General features: G+C 41.5%; 1 protein-coding gene across 1 annotated transcript in view; it reads left to right on the top strand.

The window, feature by feature from the left end:
- dapk1 (death-associated protein kinase 1) overlaps nucleotides 1–25,335 on the top strand; it is a 69,161-nt gene that overhangs the window by 27,095 nt on the left and 16,731 nt on the right. The window contains exons 4-17 of the mRNA XM_076730028.1: nucleotides 3,417–3,555; nucleotides 6,805–6,934; nucleotides 8,258–8,306; nucleotides 8,511–8,537; nucleotides 11,479–11,631; nucleotides 14,401–14,446; nucleotides 14,639–14,728; nucleotides 16,020–16,112; nucleotides 18,690–18,809; nucleotides 20,465–20,563; nucleotides 21,477–21,575; nucleotides 22,715–22,813; nucleotides 22,908–23,105; nucleotides 23,541–23,738. Of these exons, the coding sequence (XP_076586143.1) occupies nucleotides 3,417–3,555; nucleotides 6,805–6,934; nucleotides 8,258–8,306; nucleotides 8,511–8,537; nucleotides 11,479–11,631; nucleotides 14,401–14,446; nucleotides 14,639–14,728; nucleotides 16,020–16,112; nucleotides 18,690–18,809; nucleotides 20,465–20,563; nucleotides 21,477–21,575; nucleotides 22,715–22,813; nucleotides 22,908–23,105; nucleotides 23,541–23,738 (1,540 nt within the window). The remainder of the gene's footprint in view (nucleotides 1–3,416; nucleotides 3,556–6,804; nucleotides 6,935–8,257; nucleotides 8,307–8,510; nucleotides 8,538–11,478; nucleotides 11,632–14,400; nucleotides 14,447–14,638; nucleotides 14,729–16,019; nucleotides 16,113–18,689; nucleotides 18,810–20,464; nucleotides 20,564–21,476; nucleotides 21,576–22,714; nucleotides 22,814–22,907; nucleotides 23,106–23,540; nucleotides 23,739–25,335) is intronic.

Here is a 25,335-nt window from a genome sequence, read left to right as displayed (position 1 = left end):
ATGTGGCTGAGCAATGTTCAATTTACTGCTATGGTCCATTTAAAGCAAGGCGTTAGAGCCAGTAGCTGCAAGTGTGCTGAGCCCCTTCTCCCTGCATGAAGGTTAACATGAACAAGAAAACTTTCATTTCACTGAGCAATGCAACGCTTTCTACTCTGTTTTGTAAGTTATTTGATTATTGATGGCCTTCTGTCGATGTTTTCATGCCAGATTTGTCATTAAATCAGAAGAGGCTGTAAAGACAGCAGAAGCAGCTTGTGACTGCCTGGATTGAATGGCTGGTGTATTCTGGTGGGCTGGTCTCAATTATTCTTACTGTTTTTTGGGGGGGTGGTGGAGTTTTGGGCCGGGGTGGTCAGACTCAAAGATCTCACTTGGTAGGATCATCAGTGATCCTCCTGGACCCTAAAACCTTTATCAGACTGGCCCGTTAGCTCTCCCTCTACCAGCTGGCATCCATCCTCTATGTTGTTTTGCTCAGTCTGGCTCCATCTAACACCTCCACAGCACATACTGTATCTCACACATTCAAGCTTTGCTCTCCTCTCACTCGTGATATTGCTCACTTCCACACTGCATTGTTTAATTGTGTCAAGTTAAATTTAAATGAAAGGGGTTTGTGTAATTAATCTCTTACACGACTCCCTTTTTGCGACATTCCCTGAGCTATTTCGTGACAGGAGAAATCACTCTTAATGTCGTGGCTTGCAAGTTTAGCTTGGTTTGAAAAAAATCTACCAAAGTGTGTGTGTGGATGGTTCTATGAGGTACATGTCCGAAGGTAGAGCAAATGTGTCACAGGTGATAGTTCATCTTGAATTTCATATTTAATATCACGGCTACTGTTCTGTCATTGTGATTTGGCCCATGAATTCCCAGACTTATTCTTGTCAAACACTTTGAGCCAAGGATCTGAAAAGATTTGCTTCTAAGGAACTCAAAATGAGATGGTTGTCATTGTCAGTCAGGCTGCGTTTGTGTGGTCATGCTGATATGGGGTAACGATAGAAGATGAACTAAGAAGAAGCATTTGAAGACTTATTAAATGCCAAGACTCCAGACAGAGGGCCGTACCTCCTGGACTGGATTGTTTGATTGTATAACTGTGTTGTCACAGAAGCCTTAACTTTCTCCTCTGCCTTGATGAATGTGAGGTTATCAATAAATGATATGACACATGTTACAAGTCCTTTGACCTGTTATGGATACATGGACATTTGTGATTGTCCAATGAGGTACTGTTTGATTTCTGTTAAAGTAGAACCAACTTTTTGGGACAACCGTATCTGTTTTTGCCAGAACCTCCTACAGCGACACCCCCACTGCACTTTATTTACAGCTAAAATCAGGGTTTATGAATGAAGGAGATCATGTGTTGTTTAGGGAGTGATCCTGTTTCGTCAGACAGTAGGCAGGTAATGACTCTGCTTAAACCCAAGCTTGTACCAATAATGGCTGCTGAAACAAAAGAAGACAACATTGGAAATTCATTAACTTGTTTTTTCTGTTGGGAGCTCTTGTAATGGACTTGACTGAGAGTTATGACAGGATCTGACACCAAAACTTACAAAGTGCCAAAGCTGGGAGAATTTTTCTCCTGGAATTAATTGAATAAAGGCCATCTGCTGGAGGAGATGAGAAAAGTTTGCCTGTTTCATGCACAGTCTTTGACTGAAAAGTGAATCATTTCAATTTGGTTGCACTTTGTTGTGTAAACTACAATACCAAAACACTGTTCCTGGTTCTGCCTGCAATAAAATTAACGTTCAAAGCTGAGGGATATAATGCTGTTTCAGTTTTTCTGGCCCTGGGTAGAACAAACAAAAATAAAACAACAGGTTACATGTGGATGCTAAAAATATCTGGCTTCATGTTGTGCCACTTTGTCCTCCACATCCTCTCCTCCTGCTGCTGCACCCTGGAAAAATACAACTGTGACAGTGCTTTGGTGTAAAACATTGATCAACCTGTACGAAAAGAGGCATGGGTGACATGTTCAGGCAGAAACCTTGGTCCCCATCTGTGAATGTGCGTTTACACCCTGTTAACCACGAAGGCAGATGATGAAGTAAACATCCAAGTTATACTGTAGAGTGGGCGTTTGGTGCGAGGAGGGGATGGAGGTCTGGTGTTTCTTCCCTCAAGGGATGTGTGTGTGTGTGTGTGTGTGTGTGTGTGTGTGTGTGTGTGTGTGTGTGTGTGTGTCTAGGTTTCTATTCCTGCAGATAAATTTATGAAAGCAGTAGTTGGTGGTATTTTTTGTATACAGCAATATGAAAAAAATTAAGTTATGTTTTATATAATACAAGACAGTCAAATGGTTGTGATGGTTGAATAAACCTTCATTGAAATATGGAGAATTCCTCACTTACAGTAAACTGCAGGACAGACATGTTTGCGTGTGTTTGGCTGAGCGAACACTTGACGACTGGATAAGCAGGACTGTAATTACGGTTATCTGCACTCTTCCTCACTCTTCTGCTTTTTCTGTCACACCTTCCCTCTCTGCAGGTTTTCACTCACATTATCATACTGTGGCCATAATAAATCCTCTGTCTCCTTCCTCCTTTCCTTTAAGCGCTAAGCACTGAATCTAACTGTGGTTCACTGAACAATCTTCGCCTCTGATTTGAAAAGAACGCAAACAGACCTTCATAAGTTTCAGTAAATAAAATGTTGGGTAATGTCTTGGCACTGATTAACAAGCGCTGATACTTATAGTAACAGGCTTAAAAGGGGGATTTTATAAGAAACAATATAATTCAATTCTGTAGCCATGACACCAAGAAGAGTTAACATGTGTTGATTTTCAGCCTTTTGTTGAATCTCTTTTGCCCAAAACTGGTCAGAAATCAGTGTGGGTCAGTACTGTCCATTAAACTTCATGGCTCTGAGTGATTTACTACTAATGTTTGACCACTTTTGTGCTGTGATTATGTTCATTTAGGCAAACAGTGTTGATTTTCATTTGATAGATAAGAGAATGTTTTTCATGATTCAATGAATGAGCACATTTGAACTCATTTTAGTGCTTCTTCTCCACAGACTGTTAACTTCCTTTTATTCTGCTAATGTCATCTTTACCCTGATTATTATCCTTGCAAGGTCTTCTTCTTCATTTTGAGATAACATGGTGGTCAAACACCTGTTCCAAATATTCCAATAAAACAGACTTGGCTCACACACTGTGCCGTATTAATTTTCCCATATCCTCTCCTTTGTTTTCAATGGAGAGTTTTCGTTATTTAAACAGCGCTGGTTTAAATGTACCCGGGATGTGCAAATTGGTCGTGCTCTAATGCACCAGGATGATTAGATTACCTCAGCTCAGCTCTGCTAAGCAGGGATTTGTAGCTGGCTCTGATCTGAGAAATCTTGCATTTTAATTCTCTCCATCATTGTCTCTCCTCATCCAGTGTGGCCGGTGGTGAGCTTTTCGACTTCCTGGCAGAGAAGGAGTCTTTGAGCGAGGAGGAAGCCACTCAGTTCCTCAAGCAGATCCTGGACGGAGTCTTCTACCTACACTCCAAACATATCGCTCACTTTGACCTTAAGGTACTGCAGTAACTAAAGACAGACGACGTCATCCCTGTGTTATGTCTGGTTTCTTCTATCAGTCGTGTATTACAGGCAGGAATACGGCACCTTTTTGTCATGTTGTGCGTTTCGTCAGCTTGTATTGTACACGCAGGTATCATACTATAAACCTATGCTGTGCCCCAATGGTATACACACGGTTAAAGTTTGACTGTACATTGACTTCACTGTACTAACTGCAAAAACTATCATTTATCATGCAAATTAGTATATAGTGCTTTATCTTATCCTAGTATTTATTATGGAGCTGGGATACAGCAATAAAAACAAAAACTCACACATTTGTCCTTCATAGATCCTTTGTTTCAGCCAGTTCCAACTAATGCAAATGAGACTTGAAGTGAGTCAGTGTCCTCAAAATGAGAGCCAAAACATGCTTGTACAGTTTTAGAGGAGAGGAGATGCACTCTTCTGATGATTGTGAGATTTCCATGAAAACACTTTGGATGTGGAAGATGATGACTTGAGTGACTTGTTCAAGGTCATGTCATGTTTAGACAACACAGTTTTTACATACAGACGTATGTTTTTGTCAAGTATAGTGTTCCCTGTTGTTCAGTCCCCCTCGAGTAATTCACATCCATTATCCTAAATGCCAGCTCACTGGAGAATTACATTTGCATCATTTTGAGAATACGTGACTCTTTTTTACATTAGCTGGCCTCTTTTGAACCTCTCCTTTTATATCAGTTTCTCCTTGTATCTATGTGTTTGGAATTTATCTGAGGATATTTACCATGACTAATCTGTTTTGGCTTATTTTTGGATTTTCTCCTTTTTATTATGGAGTGTGTGTAGTTCACAACAAAAAAAGACTCCATAGGGAAAAAGAGTAAAGGTCACAGCACACTCACAGCCCACCAGCACAGACACAAAGCATGTGAGGTTCTTGAACATTACACTGCTTTTATGTTCAGTGTATTGTTGTGATATTTCTTGATTTAAATCTCAATCAATATCATTGACCAGTTGTCCACTAATGGCTACACACGGCGTCTTTAGAATAAATGGTCCAGACCAACTCGTCCATTTACAGAACAATCTTCACAAGTCATGCATCAGAGCTCAGGACATTCGACCTCTGGGTTTACAGAAAATAATACCCTCCATGCCCAGCCAGCCACTTCTGGTCAGTGCTGAAGCTTTTACCAGACGCTGCTGCCTTTGCTTTGCATTATAGCTGCTGTTATTCACTGATGAGCAGTGGCTTCGATTAAGACTGAATTTATTTAGTACTTTCTGTAGTACTGCAGTGTTCTACTCCAGAGAGTGGAAGGTCATTGTCTTTATTCACTATGTTCACTAGAGTTGGGCGATATGTTGAAATTTTCCAGTTTGCCATCAGCCCAACAACCATCGAATGCAGCTGTATTGGCTAAGGTGTCCATGTGGTACACAGGGGGTGGGGTAGGCCAGTTCTTTAAAGTAACCAGGTTCAGTCACCTGCTGCTAGCCTATTGATATTCCACAAGCTCTCTGAGCTTTTTTAGTCTAATAAATACACAGAATGAACTCACAAAATGTCAATTCTAATGTTTTCTATTTTGTACTATTTTACCTGAGCCAATATATTTGTCTAGTTGCTCAACCCAAATGCTCACCCATATTCTGATAACATCTTGTCTTTTGCTCTTGTGTTTGACAGCATTTGAAAGACATTTTGTCAAGTTTAGTTCACTTTTGTGTGGATATTGTGCAGCTATAACAATGCCATGGCAGCAGCAGCAGGTGACATTCAGGGTCAGACACAATAACTTCTCAAATGTTCTCTCTGGCCCCTTTAAATTGCCACTACACAGTTTTCAGCAAAGTATTTTCTTTTTAGAGTCAAATCAATTCTACACAGACCGTAATGTTGCCAATCAATGTACTTATTATGCTTCAGACCTTATTATGTCGGGCAGGACACACTAATGATGTCTGACTCACCGCCAGTCATCTTATATGCAATTTGTATCTGAACTAAATAAACAAATGATTTGAAGTTGTTCTCTTAATGGAAAACACTTGGAAAGACCCAGCTTGTAAAAATCCCCAAACTTCAATGCCCTACTGTATCATAGTTTGCTAATACTCAGATTAGTGCTCTAATCGTGGTGATATTCATTGTGTGGTGAGAGATCTGTGGGGAAACATGTTTGTGCTTATCAAACAGTGAAAGTGACTTCAGTGAAATTCCCTCTTTTCTTATGATTTAAGCAATGTTGGAGGAAGTATTACCATCCTATAAAGATATTTTGTTACAAATAAAAGCAATGCATTGATAATATTAAATAAGTAAAAGTATGTAGAGCAAGTATAATCAGGAAAATGTACTTACAGTATTAAAAGTCCTCAGTGCAGGAAAATGTCCCCTGACCGTTAAAACTATTACATATCATTAGCTTACTTAATTCAAAGTCATGCCTTGACAGTCAAAAATCAAAATCTTCACATGCTGGAACCATGAAATGCAGTTGGCAATTTCTTTTCTGCATTTTGTGCAGACAGAGAGCTGAAAGAGTTTGTGCCCCATGATATTATTCTCCTTCATTTCAGCATTGACCTGAGCGTATGAATGGTTACAGAGCAGAGAACAAAAGCAGCGAGCTGAGCTGTAGTTTGTATTTTCTCAGCGCCTCCTGTTACTGCCCACAGCCAATCTGCTCTTGTTCCTTCCCAGACTAAATCCTCAAGCTCGGCTTATAGTCGTGCCGAAAGGATGAGGTTTGGAGGGAAGATGGCTTCGTCTAAAAGAGGCATTGTATCCTTAGGAATGTCCGGCTTCTGTTGTTTGGCTTTGGTTAAAGCACATCTTTGCCGTCCTTTCCTTTCTACTGCTTCCTCGAGAGGTTTTTACTCGTGTTTTGCATGGGATTTCCATGGCTGATGAGCCGACTTCCTGCCAGCCTGTTCCTGGTTTTGTGTCTGACTCTGCTGCTCACTGCCTTGTTTACTCTTAGTTTGTGTCCCACACTGATAATTTAGGGGACAGTTTTCAACATTCATCCTTTAATTTCTCTGTGATCGTTCTATCTGTTCCTCGTTGAAATCACGATGCACACTTGGCTGCATGCTCATGACACCTGAAGAAAGAAAGGGTCAGCAGAGTTTAGAAAAATGTCCAAATAGTCACTCCGCTTCTCCCTGCCTCTGTGTGTCTCCCCTGTCTCCCCGTTCTTTCTCCATCTTATCTTTTTAACTGTGTCTCCTTTGCTTTCTCTCCAGCCGGAGAACATCATGCTGCTGAACCGTTCAGTGCCTCACCCGCGCATCAAGATCATCGACTTTGGCTTGGCCCACAAGATAGATTTTGGCAATGATTTTAAAAACATTTTTGGAACTCCAGAATTTGTAGGTCAGTATCTCTGTGTGTGTGCGTGCCTGTGTGCATGTGTGTCATTGAAGAATCATGTTCTTCATCCTCTCTCAGATTCTTGTTCTGCATCTAGTTTGATGTTTGGGTCAGTAGCTTCTGCTGCAATGAGTTTGTGCAAATATACCTCCATCCTGTCTCCAATGTACATGCACACACACACACACACACACACACACACACACACACACACACACACCACCCTGTTTTTTGGCTTTATTCCAGAGGTTGTGGATTGTGAGAGCAGGTGCCAACTGTGCCATAGGAACTAAATGAGAGAGACCTGATAATAGACTGGAGATTATTAGAGCTTCTTGCCAACACAAAGACACACACACACACACACACACATTCTTAGACACATCAGTGGCTCTATCCCATCTCCCCTCACCTACCCTTTGCCCAGGGCAACACTCCAGTACCCCCTGCCTGACACCAGTGCCCACAAACAGTGTCATCCAGGCCAAAACCAGAGCCTGTTCCCAGTTCAGCAGTGTGGCAGCAGTTAAATGATCCAAAGACCAAGTGGTAGAAAGCCAAAGTCATGATTTGGATCACTGATTCTGGAAAACCTTGCTGACGGATCCAAACTTCATTGATACAAAAAATGATGAGGACAAATGCATCATAAATTCTTGGCAATTATGATTTATGAGATTTACTTTTCAGAATCACCATGTTCCAGTTTCCCCTGATAGTGGTCTGTAAATCCATGAGAACATTGCAAAGAGGAATTGCTAATTAAGCAGACTTTTAATGGTGCCGATTTGACAAAATGTAAAGAAATAAGACAAATAATAGGAGTGACAAAATGGATGAACTTGAAAATTAAACGTCAGAGGGGCAAAATGGGTCAAATTTTGTCTGAGGGGGACTTCATCCTCCTTCCCACAGAACCGTGCTTCATATCACACCTATTTTGTCTAAATTTGATTAGAAATGAATGTACCGATGATAACCGCTAATTATTCTCACGTCTGACAACAGAAAACAAGAGACATAATCACAGTTCTAGCAGGTGTGATTAAAAAAAAAAACCGTGCCTTATAAAACAACAACACCTCGAGAAATCTGTTAACCCAACCGAATGAGGTAACACACTCACGCAAAACTGATTAAGAACGCTTTGCAAGAAGAAAAGAAGTAATAGAATAATCAGAGACAGTTAAATCAAAAGTAAACGTGTGTGTGTGTGTGTGTGTGTGTGTGTGTGTGTGTGTGTGTGTGTGTGTGTGTGTGTGTGTGCACGCGCGCATGTGTGTCATTTGCATGTTGACCTGAATAGTAATAATCTTCTGTTTTCAGCTCCAGAAGTAGTCAACTATGAGCCTTTGGGCCTGGAGGCAGACATGTGGTGAGTAAATAAAGACTATCTGCTCCACAATGACCATTATGGACATATGCTGTTTGCATTGGTTCTTATTTCTGAAGAGCATCTGCTGTTAAGTAAACTTATGTTTTGCATTATGCTCTGCTGTCAAACTGTTCTGAGATGAGATTCATGGTTTGACGTTAAACATCTCTGTCGCTGTCTGTCTTTGTCCCTGCCTCTCCTCAGGAGTGTCGGTGTGATAACCTACATCCTGTGAGTATCTGAAATGACACCAGTGATGATGGATAATTGTGTGAAAAACATGGATTAAAGGCAGGTTTTTACAATAGGCTCCTTCACCTTTGTGTTCACATTCACAAACCCCAGGGCTTCGTCACTCGCTGGAATGACAGTCAGTCAGAGTGGTAGTCGAGGTTTCTGGCTGCTCTTTGACCTCTCTGTAATGTCGCTGTTTGTCATCAATAATGCACAGCGAGGGCCCTCAAGCATATGAACACTGTATTTTCAGTGCTTATGAGTATGATATTGTTTCAGCAGTTGTGTGAACGTAGTGTGTTTCATTTTATTTCCAAAGATATTGTTCTGCTTGCTTTTGGCTTCTCATTAAAAGTGGTACTTTAGTTGAATATATATATACTTCACTACATTTCGCAGGGAAATATTGTACTTTTTGCTCAACTACATTTATTATAAAGCTTTTGTTATTTTGCATATTCAGATCATTAATATAAAATATAATCAGCAAATAAATAATGAACGATCGTTATAGATTAAAGAACTGAAGGTGCTCAAACTTTTGCCATTAAAAGTCATTGTATTTCCCACTGCAACACTAGTTTTGTCTTGCAACGGTGACAGCTGTGAAAATTCTTCCTGTAATTGAAAATGAAGAGAAAAATGGGCATGAAATGTAAATATTTTTAAATAAAAAGCTAAAATAATGAGCACTAATAATGCAGTGTTTGGCTGCTAGAGGCTAGTGTAGCTAGCTGACTCTGAACTTTGTCCAAGGTCTGATAAGTCTTCTTTGGTCTTGTCAGCATGTTGTGCAGTTAATGAAGGGCATGTAACCTCAGGACAGAAGCCCTGATTACATATTCTCCCTTTGGACCACAATTTATAGATGCACCTCACTGTTTCATGAAATCTGCAATAGCCATGTGAGAGTACTTGACAGGCAGTTACACAGAAGTCTCAAAGTGAAAGTGATGATAAGTGATGTTAAAATGTTTCACCTGCCTATAATTCGGTTAACCAATTGATCTTTAAAACAGCCAGCTTCATCTTCTACAGCCTTTGGCTTTCCTTGAACTATGATTGTGTAAAGAGTAAAGTTCATGCCCTCAGCGACCCGCAGATCAACTGCTGTGCTCTTGATGATGCTGCCCTCCTCTCTTTACACCCAGCTACGAGCTTTTTCTGAGCTCCCACAAACCTTTATCCTTCAGAGAGACACCTACACAAGGCCAAACACAAAATTTGCACACAAAACCGCACATTGGGTGGATTTGCCCACACAGACATGCAGAGAGCAAAGTACATATAGGGAACGTAACGTTTATTGCCAACACAAATGTTCTTTCATTGTTACATAATAAGGGGCTGCAAACATTTCTGCAATAGAAAATACACCGTTCTTCTCAACATTACATGAACACGCTCTTACGCACACACATAGAGGACGCATACATACTGTACACATATACGCACACGATCTTTGTTCATGCCGTCCACCCACACAGCTGTCACAGCTCCGGCTGGAAAGGTAGAAAATAGATCATTCACTGCCTATTATCACAGCCGAGCAGCACTGAGGTGCACCACACTGCTCACCTCCTATTGTGAAAAACAACACGAGGGGAAAAAAGTGTCTGGGAATAATTCAATATACAATTTGGGGTGATTTCTGGGAGCATCTCCAAACTCTTAATGGGACTATTCTGCATGAGTAATGAGCCAAATTCTACGCTGTAATGAATGCTGCACAAAACGCACCATTAGGAAACCGTAGTGGCAAAAGATACTGCTGTATTGTTTGCATTGTTTAGAGCTTGAAAGACTTCACCTGTCTGAGATAATGTGACCTGAAACCATTTGGGTAAATGCGGTGAATCAGCCAGTGGTGATGTGACTTTATTTTAACCTAGTTATAGGTTGTAAGAAGAGTGTTTCAGCATACAAATTGTTCATACTGCACCTTTAAGTCTCATTTGGGAAGCATTTTGGGAATACAGTGGATGAAATGTGGCCACCGTTTCCTGGCTTAACACTTTCCTGCTGGATTTACTGCCTGGCTCGGTGAAGAATTGCCTTAATTACTTGTTTGTTGCGAGCAGCTGCACCTTCTACAGTCGATAAATTCATACATTTCCGCTCAACTTGAGCTTGACCTGGACCACCTCTATGTCTGTCCCAGCTGGCATGTTAATTAGCGGCTGGTGCTGATGAGCTGGAGAGGTTTCAGTGGCGTTGTTTGGTTTAACTGCCTGAGCTCTGAGAGACCTCATCAACATGCATGACTGCTCACCCCTGTGTGTGCCGTACTGTGTCTTGGTTTGTCCATTAAGACATGCTTTTGTCTCGAGCTGGTGCACATTATCCCCTCGCTTATTTTATGCCTGTGTTCAATTAAGAGGTGTGAAAGTGCATTGAAATTCCTGCACTCCACTCAAACCCTTTACATATTCAGTGGAACTGAGAGCCGGCCAGCTGGCTTTCCCGTGATAGTGTTTGACTAACACACCAAATACTTCAGTTTGATAGCAAGGCTTGACTAATGAGTCGCCATTAGTTGCTACGAGACCCTGTAATCGCATTCCCTACATCAACGAGTAGTAAGGTCTCAGTTTCGGTTTGGAGGGCCAAAGCTAATCAGTGGTGGCTGAGTTAGTGTTTGAGCTGAAATCCAGTGTATTCCATTTCCCTTTGATTAAAAGACCCACTGGGACAGCTTCGATGATTAGAAGGGATTGCTGTTGTGAAAGCAGATTAGATTGGAGGTCCTGAATTTGTTGAGTTGATTGAAGCATAAATGTGAAGTTTAACATGCAATCAAAAAGAAATTCATCAATTCAAATGATCCTTTAGTGCGTTATATTTTCAAAACGGGCGTGTGACTGTATTGTCTTCATGTCTCTCTGCTAAACAGCAGTCAGCGTCTAACCTTCTTCTTAACCTGTGTCCCGTCTTGCAGTCTAAGCGGTGCGTCTCCCTTCCTGGGTGACAACAAGCAGGAGACTCTGGCCAACGTGTCGGCTGTGGACTACACATTTGACGAGGAGTTTTTCAGCAACACCAGCATCCTGGCCAAAGACTTCATAGCAAGGCTGCTCGTCAAAGACCCCAAGTATGTACTATCCCTCGTTCTGAGTCAGGAATCTAAAAAATCCTCTTGAGGCAGTGACTCCGAAGCTATCATGCACATGCTCTTTAACTGTATGTTCATAGTACAAGTGACAAAACAGTCAAGTGTGGCAGCTCCATTGTTGATGTTGAAGTGCTGCTGAAGTACTTGTCAACGTACTTATGTAATCACGGGCTTGTGTGTGTCTGTAAACTTGGATCGTCAGTTGAGAGCACTTGTGGAGACAGCTGTCGTTTATCGCAGTGTCAGCTAGCTAAATAACATGCGACCACGGCTAGCCATTGGGCATTGTGGTTAGCAGCAAGAATAAGTTTTTCTTCTGTTTTTTAGACAGAGCAGAAGAGAACAGGGATAGTGGGAAACGAGAAGGGGAGTAGAAGTTGAAGTTGAAGTCTTCAAATCGTTTTTGTCCAACAAATCCTCCAAAGACTGCTGAAATTTTTGTTGACTGAATAAATAAGAATCTAAATTTCTGTACATTTATCTCCTTTGCAAACAGCCAATCTATTGACTAAGCTTTCGATTGCAGAGGCCTTTGGCAGAGCTCTGCTAATGCTCTGGCATTGTCTTTGTTTTATGCATCCAGCATCTTATTGTTTTGTGGTAGTGTGTGCTCTAGTTTTGCAGAGTTTTGCTTGATAGAAGACTTAAATGATCAATCAGTTGTCACTAATGGTGGCAATTCATTTTCTGTCAGTCAAATAATGGATTAATCAAGCACAAGAGTAAACCAATCAGTCATTTTGACAAACGAGAACACCACGGGTATTTTAATAACACTGCCTTGTTACTATAGACGATATGGTACCTTAAAACTGTGACAGTCCCTCCCTCGTTGCCAAGTTGCTCTAGCAACAACCGAATGGCTGCAGCTACACTTACAGAGAGTTCACACCATCAAAACTCTTTTTCTTTCTCCTGTTCCTTCATAACAATAGAGCCAGAGCACGTAGGCTGACAGGGGTGAAGAATTATAGGTGTGTAGATAATTTCACGTAGACAGGATAAAGTAAGGAAAGGCACAGGTTGCCTCAGACTGACAGCGGATAAAGAGGAGACTGACTTTACAAACTGGAACTAATGGGGCTTTTAGAAATCCCCGACTGAGAGCATCAAAATGGAGCGGCTTTTAATTGATCTACAGAGTAAGCAGGCATGGATCCACTCAGCTGGCAGAAAGATTAATGAAGACTCCCTTGAAGGAGACACACATCACTGTTTAATAATGTTGACCATGAGTCTGGAGTGCACCAGTATAGTCACTGTTCACTGTCATTATACCAGTGCACATGGTACATTTCCTCACCCTGCCACCCCTTAAGTCCATTGTTACCTCTGTCAGGAGAGTGGAGATTTGTGGGTTTTTACCTTGACTCCGGTGCGTGTGAGCACAGAGTAGCCTCAGTTAGAAACAGGGATGTGGAAGTGAGCAGACACAGACAGGAGGAAGTGATATGTGTACTGGGCCGAGCGAGTTTCCCTAATGGTGATGCTGGCTTAACGTTGAACATGAAACATTTCAAAACAATGTCTTCTTGTTTTCATTGTAAGATAACAGCAGTTGTGATTAGGATGTGACAGTGAGGGACTAAAGGAAGTGGCATCTGTTCTCTCAACCACACCTGTTCCTTTAAAGACCAGCAACTAACTAACAAAGTTATGGTAGCTCTACATGTTAAGGTACACATATTCATAAATAACTAGTTGCTTATTAGCATACATGTTAGTATCATATTGTGTCTTTACGAGTCATTGCATGACCGTACTCTACAAGTGCTACGTCATTAATTAAGAGCTTTCCCCATAACCTCCTAATGACTGCTTATTGATAAGATATGTTAATATTAAATGAGACCAAAATTATTTTCATCATCAATTAATTCGCCAATTATTTCTTCGAAAAGTACAAGGTGATGTATTCAGATGTCCAACCAAAAGTTCAGAACCCAAATACATTCGGTGAACAGTCATATAATTCTTGACTCTTTCAAGGAATGGGATGGATTTTGACGAATTTACAGCAAGATGAGACGGCTGAGACTACAGAGTATTAGTATCTCACAACTCTATCAGCATCATTTCATTATAGCTAAATGGGAGAGACTCTTTCTTCCATCCATCTGCACACAGCTGTGTTTGCTGTCTGTGTTAGTGTAATCTCTCGTTGAGTTTATCCACAGCTTTTTGCAGGCTGTAGACAGCAATCCATGTCTCTGACTCACAGTCAGGAGGTTGCATTTATAAATTAAATCTCTCGTCTATTTTTACAGATATGGTGCCAACAGTAGTGCCTCTGGTGTCCTTTACAACCACTAGTGCTCTTGGAAAGAAAGGATTTAAATTGGGAAAAAATATGTCCTCATCCATGCGTGGGATGTGGCATATAAAATCAAATTCCAGTTACTTTTCACTACATAACGATTGTGTTTCAAGACACTTTGACGAAGACAAGTTAGTGGATGCTTCTTGGTGTATTTTTTTTAAATCTACTAGCCCATATTTATGAAAGGCTTTATTTATTTCTAACCGCCCACTTGAGTGCTTTTAATTGGATTTTTTTTATTTCACACCCCACCTATGGATGAGGGCATATGTTCTGCTCTTGAAATTAAAAATAATTGACATTAATTTGTAGTTTGCTTAAAGGTGAACTCTGCTTATACCTGCATTGCTTTGAACATCAAAATGCTGCATCACACCAGAAAGCACTATCTAAAAAAAAAAAAATCTTTACACATTTTCTGTCCACAGAAAGAGAATGACCATTCAGGACAGCCTCCAGCACCCCTGGATCAAGGTTGGACTCTATTTAATTTGAATTTACATTTGTAAGTTCAAATATTTCCTTTTTATTCTGTGGCAGTAGCTGCTATTTGAAATGGTTTGGTTTGATAAACTGAATGTTGCCAAGCCTTAACTAATTGATTCTGTACTGAATGTATCTTTGCCAAGATTTGTTTATCAATACATGTTTTGTATGTGAAATTAGCCAAAAGACACTCAACAAGCACTGAGCAGAAAGGAGTCGGCTGTCAACATGGAAAAGTTCAAGAAGTTTGCAGCTCGAAGAAAATGGAAGGTAAATGCTTTTCTTTGAAACTGTCTCTTATTTTCACGCACCTAAACTTCAAGTTTCAGGATGACAAATTTCTGCATGTTCCAACAAAATGCGGCCAGTTACTGATTACATCCACAAAACACTGCATTTCACAGCTTCTTGGCAAAATACCACCTCAGAGATCGTACACTGATGTTATCACAACTGCTGCAGGCTTGCCATAACCATCAGATTTACTGCCAGTGCTGCTGTAGTGGTTGTCTCCTTGTCTGGTTTGGTTCGTCACAGCTGACCCAGCACTGCTCCCAGCCTGCAGGAAATGCCGGGATTGTTTATCTGTGGTGGTTTGGTGGTGCTGTCACGCCATGTCTCTGTCTTCTGCTCAGGCTATCACAAAGAGCCTGGCAGCTTCTGGCTTTTCAGTAACCTTGATTTGACTTTAGTTTTATTTATACACATATAAAACTGACAGCAAAACATGACAGTAGATGTGAATATAGTTTGTGAAAAGTGAGATTGTCAAGTTCATGAAATGTCTCACTATACTTTTCAAGAGCAAAAGTAAAATCCAGCTGTAATCGAAGTCAGATTCTGTCTATTTTAAGTCCAAAAGAGCAACCAGATAGAGCCCAATTGAAGACTAAGACCCTGTGCAATAAAATCTGTAAGTCTATTTTCTTTATAGGAATACAAATAAGTATGTTTGTAACGCCACTTATTTGCTGGTTTAGATCCATTTGGCAAAATGAGAAGCACTGATTGCACGGTGCTGTTCAACTCAGCGCTGAAATGGTTGAAAAAACAGAGATCCCTTGCACAGCTCCATACTGAACAAGTTTGTAAAGAGTCCTCTGTGACTGCCTTAAGACACTGCCATCAGGGACACATTTTAGATTGTAAAACAAATAGACAGAAGTTCGGTGTTATCCCACAGGCAGTTAGACTTGAGCAGACGTCAGTTCACCCTGTAGAGTTTGATAAATGCACTTGCTCTTTTTGAACTCGTTGACAGAATGTGTCTTTGTGAAATTTGATATTATTTGCCAGTTACAGAACGGCCACTGCCGAGTTTAGGGATCACAAGAGTTGTAGATTTTGGTGCACCAAGTCTGTACTTTGTCTTCAGCAGAGGGATAGTGGGTCATCAAGTATTGAATTACCATGAGTTAAGTAGCTGAAGTGGATTTGAATAGAGCAGACATTTTCTTTAGGTCTGCACCTGCCTGCCGCTTCATGGTTCCCCCAGCATGACTTGGCATTAACTTGCTCTAGCTCTACTCATTGATGAACTGCCATTCTTCTCTTTTCTCAGCAATCCGTCCGACTTATCTCCTTATGCAACCGCCTGTCCCGTTCCTTCCTGTCCAGAAGCAACATAAGCGTGGCACGCAGCGATGACACGTTGGTAAGTCCTGGAGATCCGCTCCTGTGTTGTGCTTAGACTGGCAGATGTGACGTCTGATCAAGTGCAAAAACACATCGAAGCACAGGACAGTCAACATCTTAATCCAAATTCATCTAGTTGATTGGGTTTGAAGGTATTAACTCTGTCAAGGCTGTAAATTGCACTTGTGTAAAACATTTACAACTATCTACAAGGGAACCATTACTTTTATCTCTGCAGTCCTCTCCTATCTTTGATACAAGCCAAATAAACCTAATTGACAGGAGACTGGCATCTTAATGAGTTTCAGATTGCTTTTATTGAAGTGCATTTTCTTATTAGAACCCCGAGCTCTCAGTTACAGCTCTGGTATTTCTAACTCGCCGATCTCTCTGAGAATCTTGAGCTCCTTCATGTAATTGATCTGTTCCTCATTTCCCCCGAGTGCCACAGGTCAGGTGTTGGTGGAATTGTTGGAATTTCAGTGTAACCTTAAAACCCGGTTGAGCTTACAAAGATGTGTCTCCAGAAAAGGAAGCTGTTCAAATGTACAGGTCCGTTTGTGTGGGTTTGTACACAAATAGTGACAACATAAGAGAGCTTTTATGTTATGTCTGTCAATACCGACAAGCCTGAGAGATGTAAACACTGCAGCCTCAGTGAGAGGCTTAATCATTTACAAAGCATTGCCAGCAGGCCAAGGCCAGGTCTGTTGCCTCATCAAAGGATTACGCAGCTACTTCTCACTTCCCAGGTGAGCAGGCAGGTAGAGCGTAACCTGTTGAGAATGCTGCACCCCCTGTCATACATGGACAGAACTGCAGCAGCTGTTGACGTTTATCAGTCAAAGCTTTCTAATAAATCTTTGTCTTTATGGGCTGAGGAGTTCCAGGGTTAAGTACTTTGCTTAAAGACTCTGCTCAGAGGTGGGTTTAGTGCAGCCGCTCCTCTGTAATTTTCAGCCAAGAAGTTGTTTGTGTTCTGTGTTAGAGGCTCAGTGTCAGAGGGTGGAAATAAATTGGGGAAGGAGGTGTGAGAGCCGAGAAAGTGTTAGCAGTAGGGCTGAAACTAATGATCATTTTAGTTACTGATTAATCTGCCAATCATTTTCAGGGAGAGTCACCTGGATAATTTAATCATACTAAAGTTTTATATGATGGCCATCAGTTTTAATATTTCAACCCTGTTTCTGAAACCGTGTTTTTTTGTCTGTTTGTTATGGTAGCTGGTTCTCAATGCTACAGTACTCACCGGCCTCACTGCTGCTGCTGTGTAGAAGAAGCCAATCGGAGATGTGAATCGGAGGCCCATTTCACAAAAGTGATTTGCGAGCTCTGCTCACATGCAGAGCACAAATGGCGGCAGAGTCACGTTTCAGGAAAATTAATCTGCTATTGGCAAACAACAGTCCTAGAGGGCCCGTGTTATTCATGGGACACAAGAATGGTGTTTGTTTTGATTTAGGAAACATGTCAAAATCAATATGAAAGGAATTAATCTCATGTTGCAAACTGCAGTGTAGTAATTTCTTGCTATTGTTCCTCCAATGTGGCTGTAATAAACACAAAATGAGCAGAGAGTTGAAATCATCTGTGCTTGATAAATGACTTGAATCTGTTATCACACTTGTTGGCAATTATTTTTGTCAATCAACTAATCAATTAATCAGCTAATCCTTAACAAATTTTAAATTAACAGTAAACGAAAGTCACAGAGAAACACAAGCATAACTGTGGCTAAAGATGCCCCAGCAGATGGACAGTTTTTGGATAGTTAGCTTGCCAAGGTAACAAGCATATGAGGTTCAGGCACCTGTAGAAAATGCTCCAAAAATAACTTTTCGAGGGAGAGGAGAGCAGTAACAATTCCAAATGCCAACCCTGCATTTCCGAATCTGCCTGACTTTTAGTCATAAGACCACATCTTCATTTTCCACATGCCAACTTCCTTCCTTGTTATTCTTTTTAACATGAAGACTGTTATCCAGGACCACGTGTCACACTGTGTTCTTTTCTTGGAGCCCTCACTGGAAATAGTACCCATGAAAGAGAAAATAGGGTAGATTGATGAAAAACTTCTCCATGAATTACAATTTTCAGAAGGCAAAAGCAATTTCCCAGCAGGCAGTTTGCTGCTCGTACATATTTGCGTGGTGTTTACAGCTCTCTGGGGTGGTTTAGTCATGGCTCCCACAGCAGGGAGTTTATGTTGAGGAATGTAGCTGGAGTGTCACGCATGGCCAAACAACCGCCACATCAGCCTTGCCTCCCTCCCTCTCCTCCTCACCTCCCTGCCTTTCTCCTCCTCGTCTCTTTGTGCAGCAGAGCATCACAGCTGATTTCTGTGCCGCCCGGCTGAAGGTTATTGGGTCACATGTCTCTGATAGAAAAAAAAGTCTTGATGTATTTTGAACCTCTGCAGATGCAAAAAAAAGAAGAAAAAAAAAAGTCTGTTTGTTTCTGTGTGTATTCATGCATGAGGAAGATGAAAGAGAGACTTAAGGGGGCATGTGATCGAAAGAACTCACAGGATTAATGTTCACAGTGTTAGATCATCCTGTGAACAACAGAAGATGAACTGTCTTTCCCTGCTGTCTAGGATGAAGAAGACTCTTTTGTGATGAAGGCCATCATCCACGCCATAAACGACGACAACGTGCCCGGTCTGCAGCATCTGCTCGGCTCCTTGAACAGTTATGACGTCAACCAACCCAACAAGGTGATAAAACCGATATGTTTATGTTCTTTTAATCCATTTTTTATGTTATTTTAAATGTCAGAAATGTTTCCCATTCCATTTTTCTAACAAATCCAATCCTCCGTGACCATGTCTGTAAAAGTCTGCCGCGCAGTCCACTTTCCCACACACACACACACACACACACACACACACACACACACACATTAGTCCAGTGTCAAGGGTCTCGTAACCATTTGTCAGGGTGTCCATGTGCTCTACCCTGCAGCAAGTCTGACTGCCTGTTTTAGGGCCTGAATGGAAGCTCCTCATCACGAGATGAAGACATGGATTTTGTGTAGCTTGTGGCTCTAAGTCGGTGCTTCATTTTCAAAGATGGCAGACAGGGAAAACAGCCGCTTGGTTGTTGTGGGTGGATGCGTTTTAACATAGAGATGAAGCGATGATTGTTTGTGTGTGTGTGTGTTTGATTTGTTTGATCCATTTTATTTGAAGCTTCAACTAGTGCACCAGACTCTACGTCCTCTCAATCCCAAGTCCAAACAAACAGAACCAAAGAAAACTCCAGACAGAGATTTACATGTTTAAGCATACTCCTATGACACAATCGCTGGTTTTCATATCTCTGAAAAATGGTGTCCCAGTCCAACTTTTTCTCCTGAATCAGTTCTGTCTTCATGTTTTTCACTTTGGGAAATCTCAGTCAAATGCGGTATGAAAACTTTTGAAGAGCCACAAGTCTCTTTGCTCTGCCCATCTTAAGCAGAAGAGCCTCCTGTACATTAAAAGGCAAGCAAGCTGCTTCTGAGCAGCCAGAAAGTAACAGTTTGTCATCTGCGTGTATCTGTCATAAAATGAAAAAATAATGGATGACATGGAAACAAAAAACCAAGATCGAGGCTGAAAATCAAATCTTGTGAAAATCAAACGTGGCAGTTCCTGTTTACTTCATCTTTCATTTAGAAAAAGAAAAGAACATTACAGAAATGAAGCCAATGAAAAATGGTCCACAGTTGCAAACATGGTGTGAATGAATGAGTTATGGAGTGCAGAGAAGATCCAGAACAGCTCCCTCATCTTCATTCTGTTGCTGTTTCGACAGAGAAGAGATGCCGTTTGTTGACAGCTGATGGCCGATGGGGGATATGATGTTATTAAACTCAGTGAAGTGTGGAGGAAAAGATAAAAATGAAAGGAAAAGAGGAGATGGAGAATGAGAATTAAGCAATATGAGGAGAATAGCACCACAGTTTGTGACGAGAGCCTGATAGAGGCAAAAGAAAAAATCTGAGTTGGTGCTCGTAATTGCCAGATTTCTGACTTTGTTCCGTGTTTCAGCGCAGGAACTGGTTCCTGAAAGGTCATCTTGCCATTTTCTTCTATCCTCTTTCCCATTTTCTTTTACCTCAGCTTGTATTTCCATCACCACACACACACTCTAAGACACACACACACTGTCTGAAACCTGAGATCCGTCCATCCAGTTTCATTTCCAAACTGCCTGAACATTTCTAACAACCTGCAGGTGAAAATCAGCCTACTTCTCCACATTCTTTATGTCTGATTATGTGCTGTCAGATTGACTTTCACGGCTCTATCTTTAGCACGGGTGAAAGATACATAAACACATCACTGTCGCTAAAAACTAAAAATTACTATGTGTGCACACAATGCAGCACGGGACTCCTCCCCTCCTGATTGCAGCCGGCTGTGGCAACATTCAGATCATTGAGGTGCTGATGAGGAAAGGGGCAGAGATCCGGGCCCATGACAAGGTAAAGATCATCTGTTTGGTGTAATCGGTGTGGTTCTGACAGCCAGCTGTGGCATTTAATAGACATGCAGTAAAGCTGTCAGAGCTGAAGTAATGAAGGCAAAAGACTGTGACAAGACTGTCATTTGGATTATGACGGGAGCTATCTGCACTATAAATAAATGTAGCCGTGGACTCACTGCTCTCTGTACCGCACAGATTACTGTAGAGCGTAGCACGTGCTACACTGACATGTTTTAAAGAAACCTTTTCGCAAATGAATATGAAAAATTGAAGTACTTGCTGTTTTGTGCTCGTCACTGTTGATGAAGCAGGTTTATAATTGTGGAAATTCTAATTTCAAGTATTAAGTTACTCAGAACCGTAACACAATTTCAGTAAGATATTGTAATAAAATATTAACATAAAACAAAAAATAAGCATATATTGCCTTGATTGAAGATATTTCATCTTACTTAGATTTTGCTTGTTTCACAAAAGGTGAAATAAAGTACCAACTGTTAATAACTGTCAACAGGTCAGTGTTAAACTCAGTAATCTTACACGTGTTGCCTGCTGTACATCTGGAATTGTTTGGGATATTGTGAGTCAGGGTAACAAACATCTGTGTATGCAAATTACACGTTGTCACCAGCTTTTTAGCATATTCAGCTTTAACCAGTTACAGTTAGCTGACATTCAACAGCAACAGTTTGGCTAGTGCAGCTCTGCATTGTTAAGAATAGTTTAAACTGGGGAGGCAGGAGGCTAGCACGTCCTCGAAATAGCTCCATGTTATTTGTCAGCAACATGCTGTGCAGCATTAAGAAGGATGTGTTCATATCATCTGGCTGCAGACGCAGTCCCAGAGAGCGTGTTTTTTCAGTAAAGGTCAGGGATAAATCCTGGAATTTTCTTCTCTCCTGAACCTTCAGAGCGGAGCCAACGCTATCTACTACGCAGCGAGACACGGCCATGTAGAGACCCTGAAATTCCTCCATGAAAAGGATTGCCCTCTGGATGTCCAAGATAAGGTGAATCAAGTGCCTCTTCTCTTGTCTCTGCGTGTGTCAACCATACACACACATACTTACTACTACTCACCACACTCAGTTATCTCTCAGCAATTACTCACGCACTCCCCCCATCAGACCTCTTGAGAAACATTACGTTGATTACCCAGAATGCCCGGATACACACACACACACACATTCATAGTCGGCACAGCGAGCACCTGGGGAGAAAACCTGAAACCAGTTACTCTGGCATTTTATCGGCTTATTTGCTGTTGCTATAGAAACAGGTCTTGCTGAGGAAGATGTGTCTGTGTGTGTGTTCGCGTTTGATGCTGGTGTGTCCTCGATCGCAGAGCTTGCTCGGGTAGATGAAAACCCAAAAGCATTTTCCAATCTCTTAAGTCATTTTAGCCGCTGGTGGCGTCCTCTTGTGTCTGTGAACACTGACACAGAGCAGAGTCCTCCTCCACCAGATCAGAGCTAATCTGCACTCCAGGCACTTTCCTGATTATTATCTCGTTCCTCTCCGAGGATCATTAAAGTTTCATCCCACTTTATTACACTATAACCCTGAAATCACAAGCTGGGGTGTCTGTGTGAAACCAAATAATTGTCTTATGAGAAAGTGGAAGCCCTTTCCAACATCTTTTCAACAAGGTGAATCTTTTTTGTCTTCTGTGTTTTGTGTAATTCCCCTAATTAATTAGATCTGTAAAGCTTCTCAACATAAATCCATTTGATGCTATTTTAAGCCGTTGACTTTCCCACCTACAAGTGAACACAGCATCTTGGGTGTCGTTTTCACATAAGCAGCTTCTCTGCTAACGTGCGTCTGCTCTGACAGCATCCATGAAGTTAAAGGTAATGGATCGATTTCTGATGAGTCCGACGTCTCCACACACAGAGGACGGTAAAATCTGAATGCCTTGTTTAAGTGGGAGCGTTGCTAACTCAGCGGAAATGGCAGGACTTAAACTGAATAGACATTTCACTTGAAATAACTGAACATACGACAATGTTATGAGTCATCATATGATGCCATTGCTTTAAAATATTTTTCCTCATGAAAGTAATTCTTACAAAAGCATCTGTCTTATAATTGAACTGCTGATGTTGATGCTGAATTAACTGCTTTAACTCTTTGTTGACTCCTCCAGTCAGGAGAGACTGCACTTCATGTGGCAGCTCGCTATGGGAATGTGGATGTGGTGAGCTACCTGTGCAGCATCCGGGCCAACCCAGACCTGGCTGACAGGGCAAGTGCATGAACACATTCGCACACGCATGAAGCACATGGACACTAGTGACCCAGGTTTTTAATTGTTTTGCATTCTGCGCTTCCCTCTCCAGGAGCAGGAGACCCCACTGCATTGTGCTGCATGGCACGGATACTCGGCAGTAGCCCGAGCACTCTGCCAGGCAGGCTGCCATGTAGACGCAAAGAACCGCGAGGGGGAGAGTCCGCTGCTCACAGCATCTGCTCGGGGCTTTGTGGACATTGTGGAGTGCCTGGTGGAGCACAGGGCCGATCTAGAAACGACTGACAAGGTGATGAGCCCTGAACGCTTCAGCGTAGCACTATACTTGATGAATCAATGGATAAATGAAGATTTATTTTGGCGTAACATAACTTTTGTTTGACTTTCAGTACAAAATACAGTGTTTTAATAACACAGTTTTAATACTGATTTTTGTATTCAAAGAAAAGATGAGTTGACCAAATGTAAACTTACACTGAACAGGTTTTGAATTTTCTGTTCCTTATTCGGGAGAGGAAGTCTTGATCCTGACTGAAAGCGAGCACAGTTTAATCCTCTGATTAAAGGCCAGTTCATCACATCACAGACTGATTGAATGTCTACATTTGTGCACATTATGCTTGCCCTGCTGTTAGTTTCACATCAACCTGATCAGACGCAGAAACATGTTGAAAAGCACCAACTGTCAGTTAGCTGACAGCATTTACATCGTGTGTCTCTCCAGGACGGCCACACAGCCCTCCACCTCGCCGTACGGAGGTGTCAGGTTGAAGTCGTCCGTTCCCTCCTCAGACACCACTGCCACCTGGACCAGCAGGATCGCCATGGCAACATGCCGCTGCATATTGCCTGTAAGGACGGAAACCTGCCCATCGTCATGGCGATCTGCAGTGCCAAAGGCAGCCTCGACCTGCCCAACAAGGTGAGAACAACCACTCCCCACCAGACTCCACGGTCTTTCAGAATAAGAGCAGCAACCCAGCTTCCAAATACTGTGCTAATAACAGGCTAAAGTATCTGATTCAACAAAACTTTTTTTAAGTCTCCAGATGTTACATGTGCCTCCCAAATGTCATACATCTCAGTTAAATGTACCACGTGGGCTTCTACATTTAAATTCTGTAGGGGCCAAGAAAGAATAATGATTTCTTGCATACAGTGGGGGTCCTTGCAGTGGTCAGTGCTTGGGTCCTAATTATTTGATTTTACGACACGCTTTACAGCTGATCAGTCAAAGTGCGTGTTTATGTGTGTATTATTGGTATTGTTAATATCCAGATGTTAGAAATGTAACCACCAATAACATTTCAAGAGCTTATCCTTGTGTTAGAATGTTCCTGTTTGCTCTAAGAGCAATTTTGACAGCTGTTGTTTTTCATCTGTCAGCCAAACACGAGCAGCATTTTGTGATGCATTTCACCACACTGAAGAATCAACTCGGATTTTTTGAGATTTTCTGAAGGCATTGTAAGCAGCTAAAACAGATCACACTATATGACCAAAAGTATGTGGACACCCCTGTCCCTTCCATGCTGCTGTTCATGGTTCAGGCAAGTTCCCTTAGTTCCAATCAAGGGAAGAACGTCTGTGCAGTCCCTGCAGCCAGGGCTCAGAATACTGTGAAAAGCCTTTACGAAATAGTGGAGGCTGTTATAGCTGCAGATGTAATGGTTAATAAGTGAGATGTTTTAAGAGTCACATATGCTTTAGTGCTCAGGACAGGTCCACATATTATTGACCATGTAGTGCAGCCGTTCCATCCAAGCTACAGTAAACTAGGGCTAATCACAGGCCAAACAGAGAGATAAATAAGCACAGAAAGCAAACATATTATAGGGATTAAAGGATTTCTCAAAGTGTAAATATATGCACCCTGAGGATTTTTTGCTGTGTGATCCAATTTAATGGGCTCCTAAATCTGGCATTCAGTATATTACTTGCAAAAAATATTGAATGTAGGTTTGCCTATTGTGGAAGAAGTTAAAATCCAGAACTCATTTACCATCAGTTTTGATTCATTGTGAGCATTTTGTGGACTGAAAATGGTCTTTATTCTGATATACTTTAACAAGGAAAAATCTGCTTTTTTCTTATTTGTGTGAACTGGTCCTTTAAGGGCGCCTTCACATACCTGGTTTACAGTTGACTGAAGATCCCATCTTGCTTTGTCCCTCTGCCAGGCACAGCTTCCCACACATGTTTTCTGCCTTTGCTGATTTCACATTCTATTTTGACACCATCCACTTTAATGTATTCAGTGGTGGGATTGCTTTTCCCGGACGCTGGCAGCCCCTCTCAGCTTTTTTGTTATTTTTTTTTTCCCAGAGTCGTTCAGAGAAGTGATGTGCATCAGTGCATCATTGTGATTTATTCATTATTTTCAGTTTTTTCCTTTTTTTTTTGGAGCTTATCTAAAGCAGCATATCACACATAATGTAGTCTGTGCATGTATTTGTTTTCACTGTCAGCTGTAGACACTGGGGAGAAAAATGAGAGGGGTGGAAATGGAAATGTCTCCT

This window comes from Chaetodon auriga, chromosome 5 (assembly GCF_051107435.1).
Source record: "Chaetodon auriga isolate fChaAug3 chromosome 5, fChaAug3.hap1, whole genome shotgun sequence".
NCBI lineage: Eukaryota > Metazoa > Chordata > Actinopteri > Chaetodontiformes > Chaetodontidae > Chaetodon > Chaetodon auriga.
This window is presented reverse-complemented; position numbering and strand designations above follow the sequence as displayed.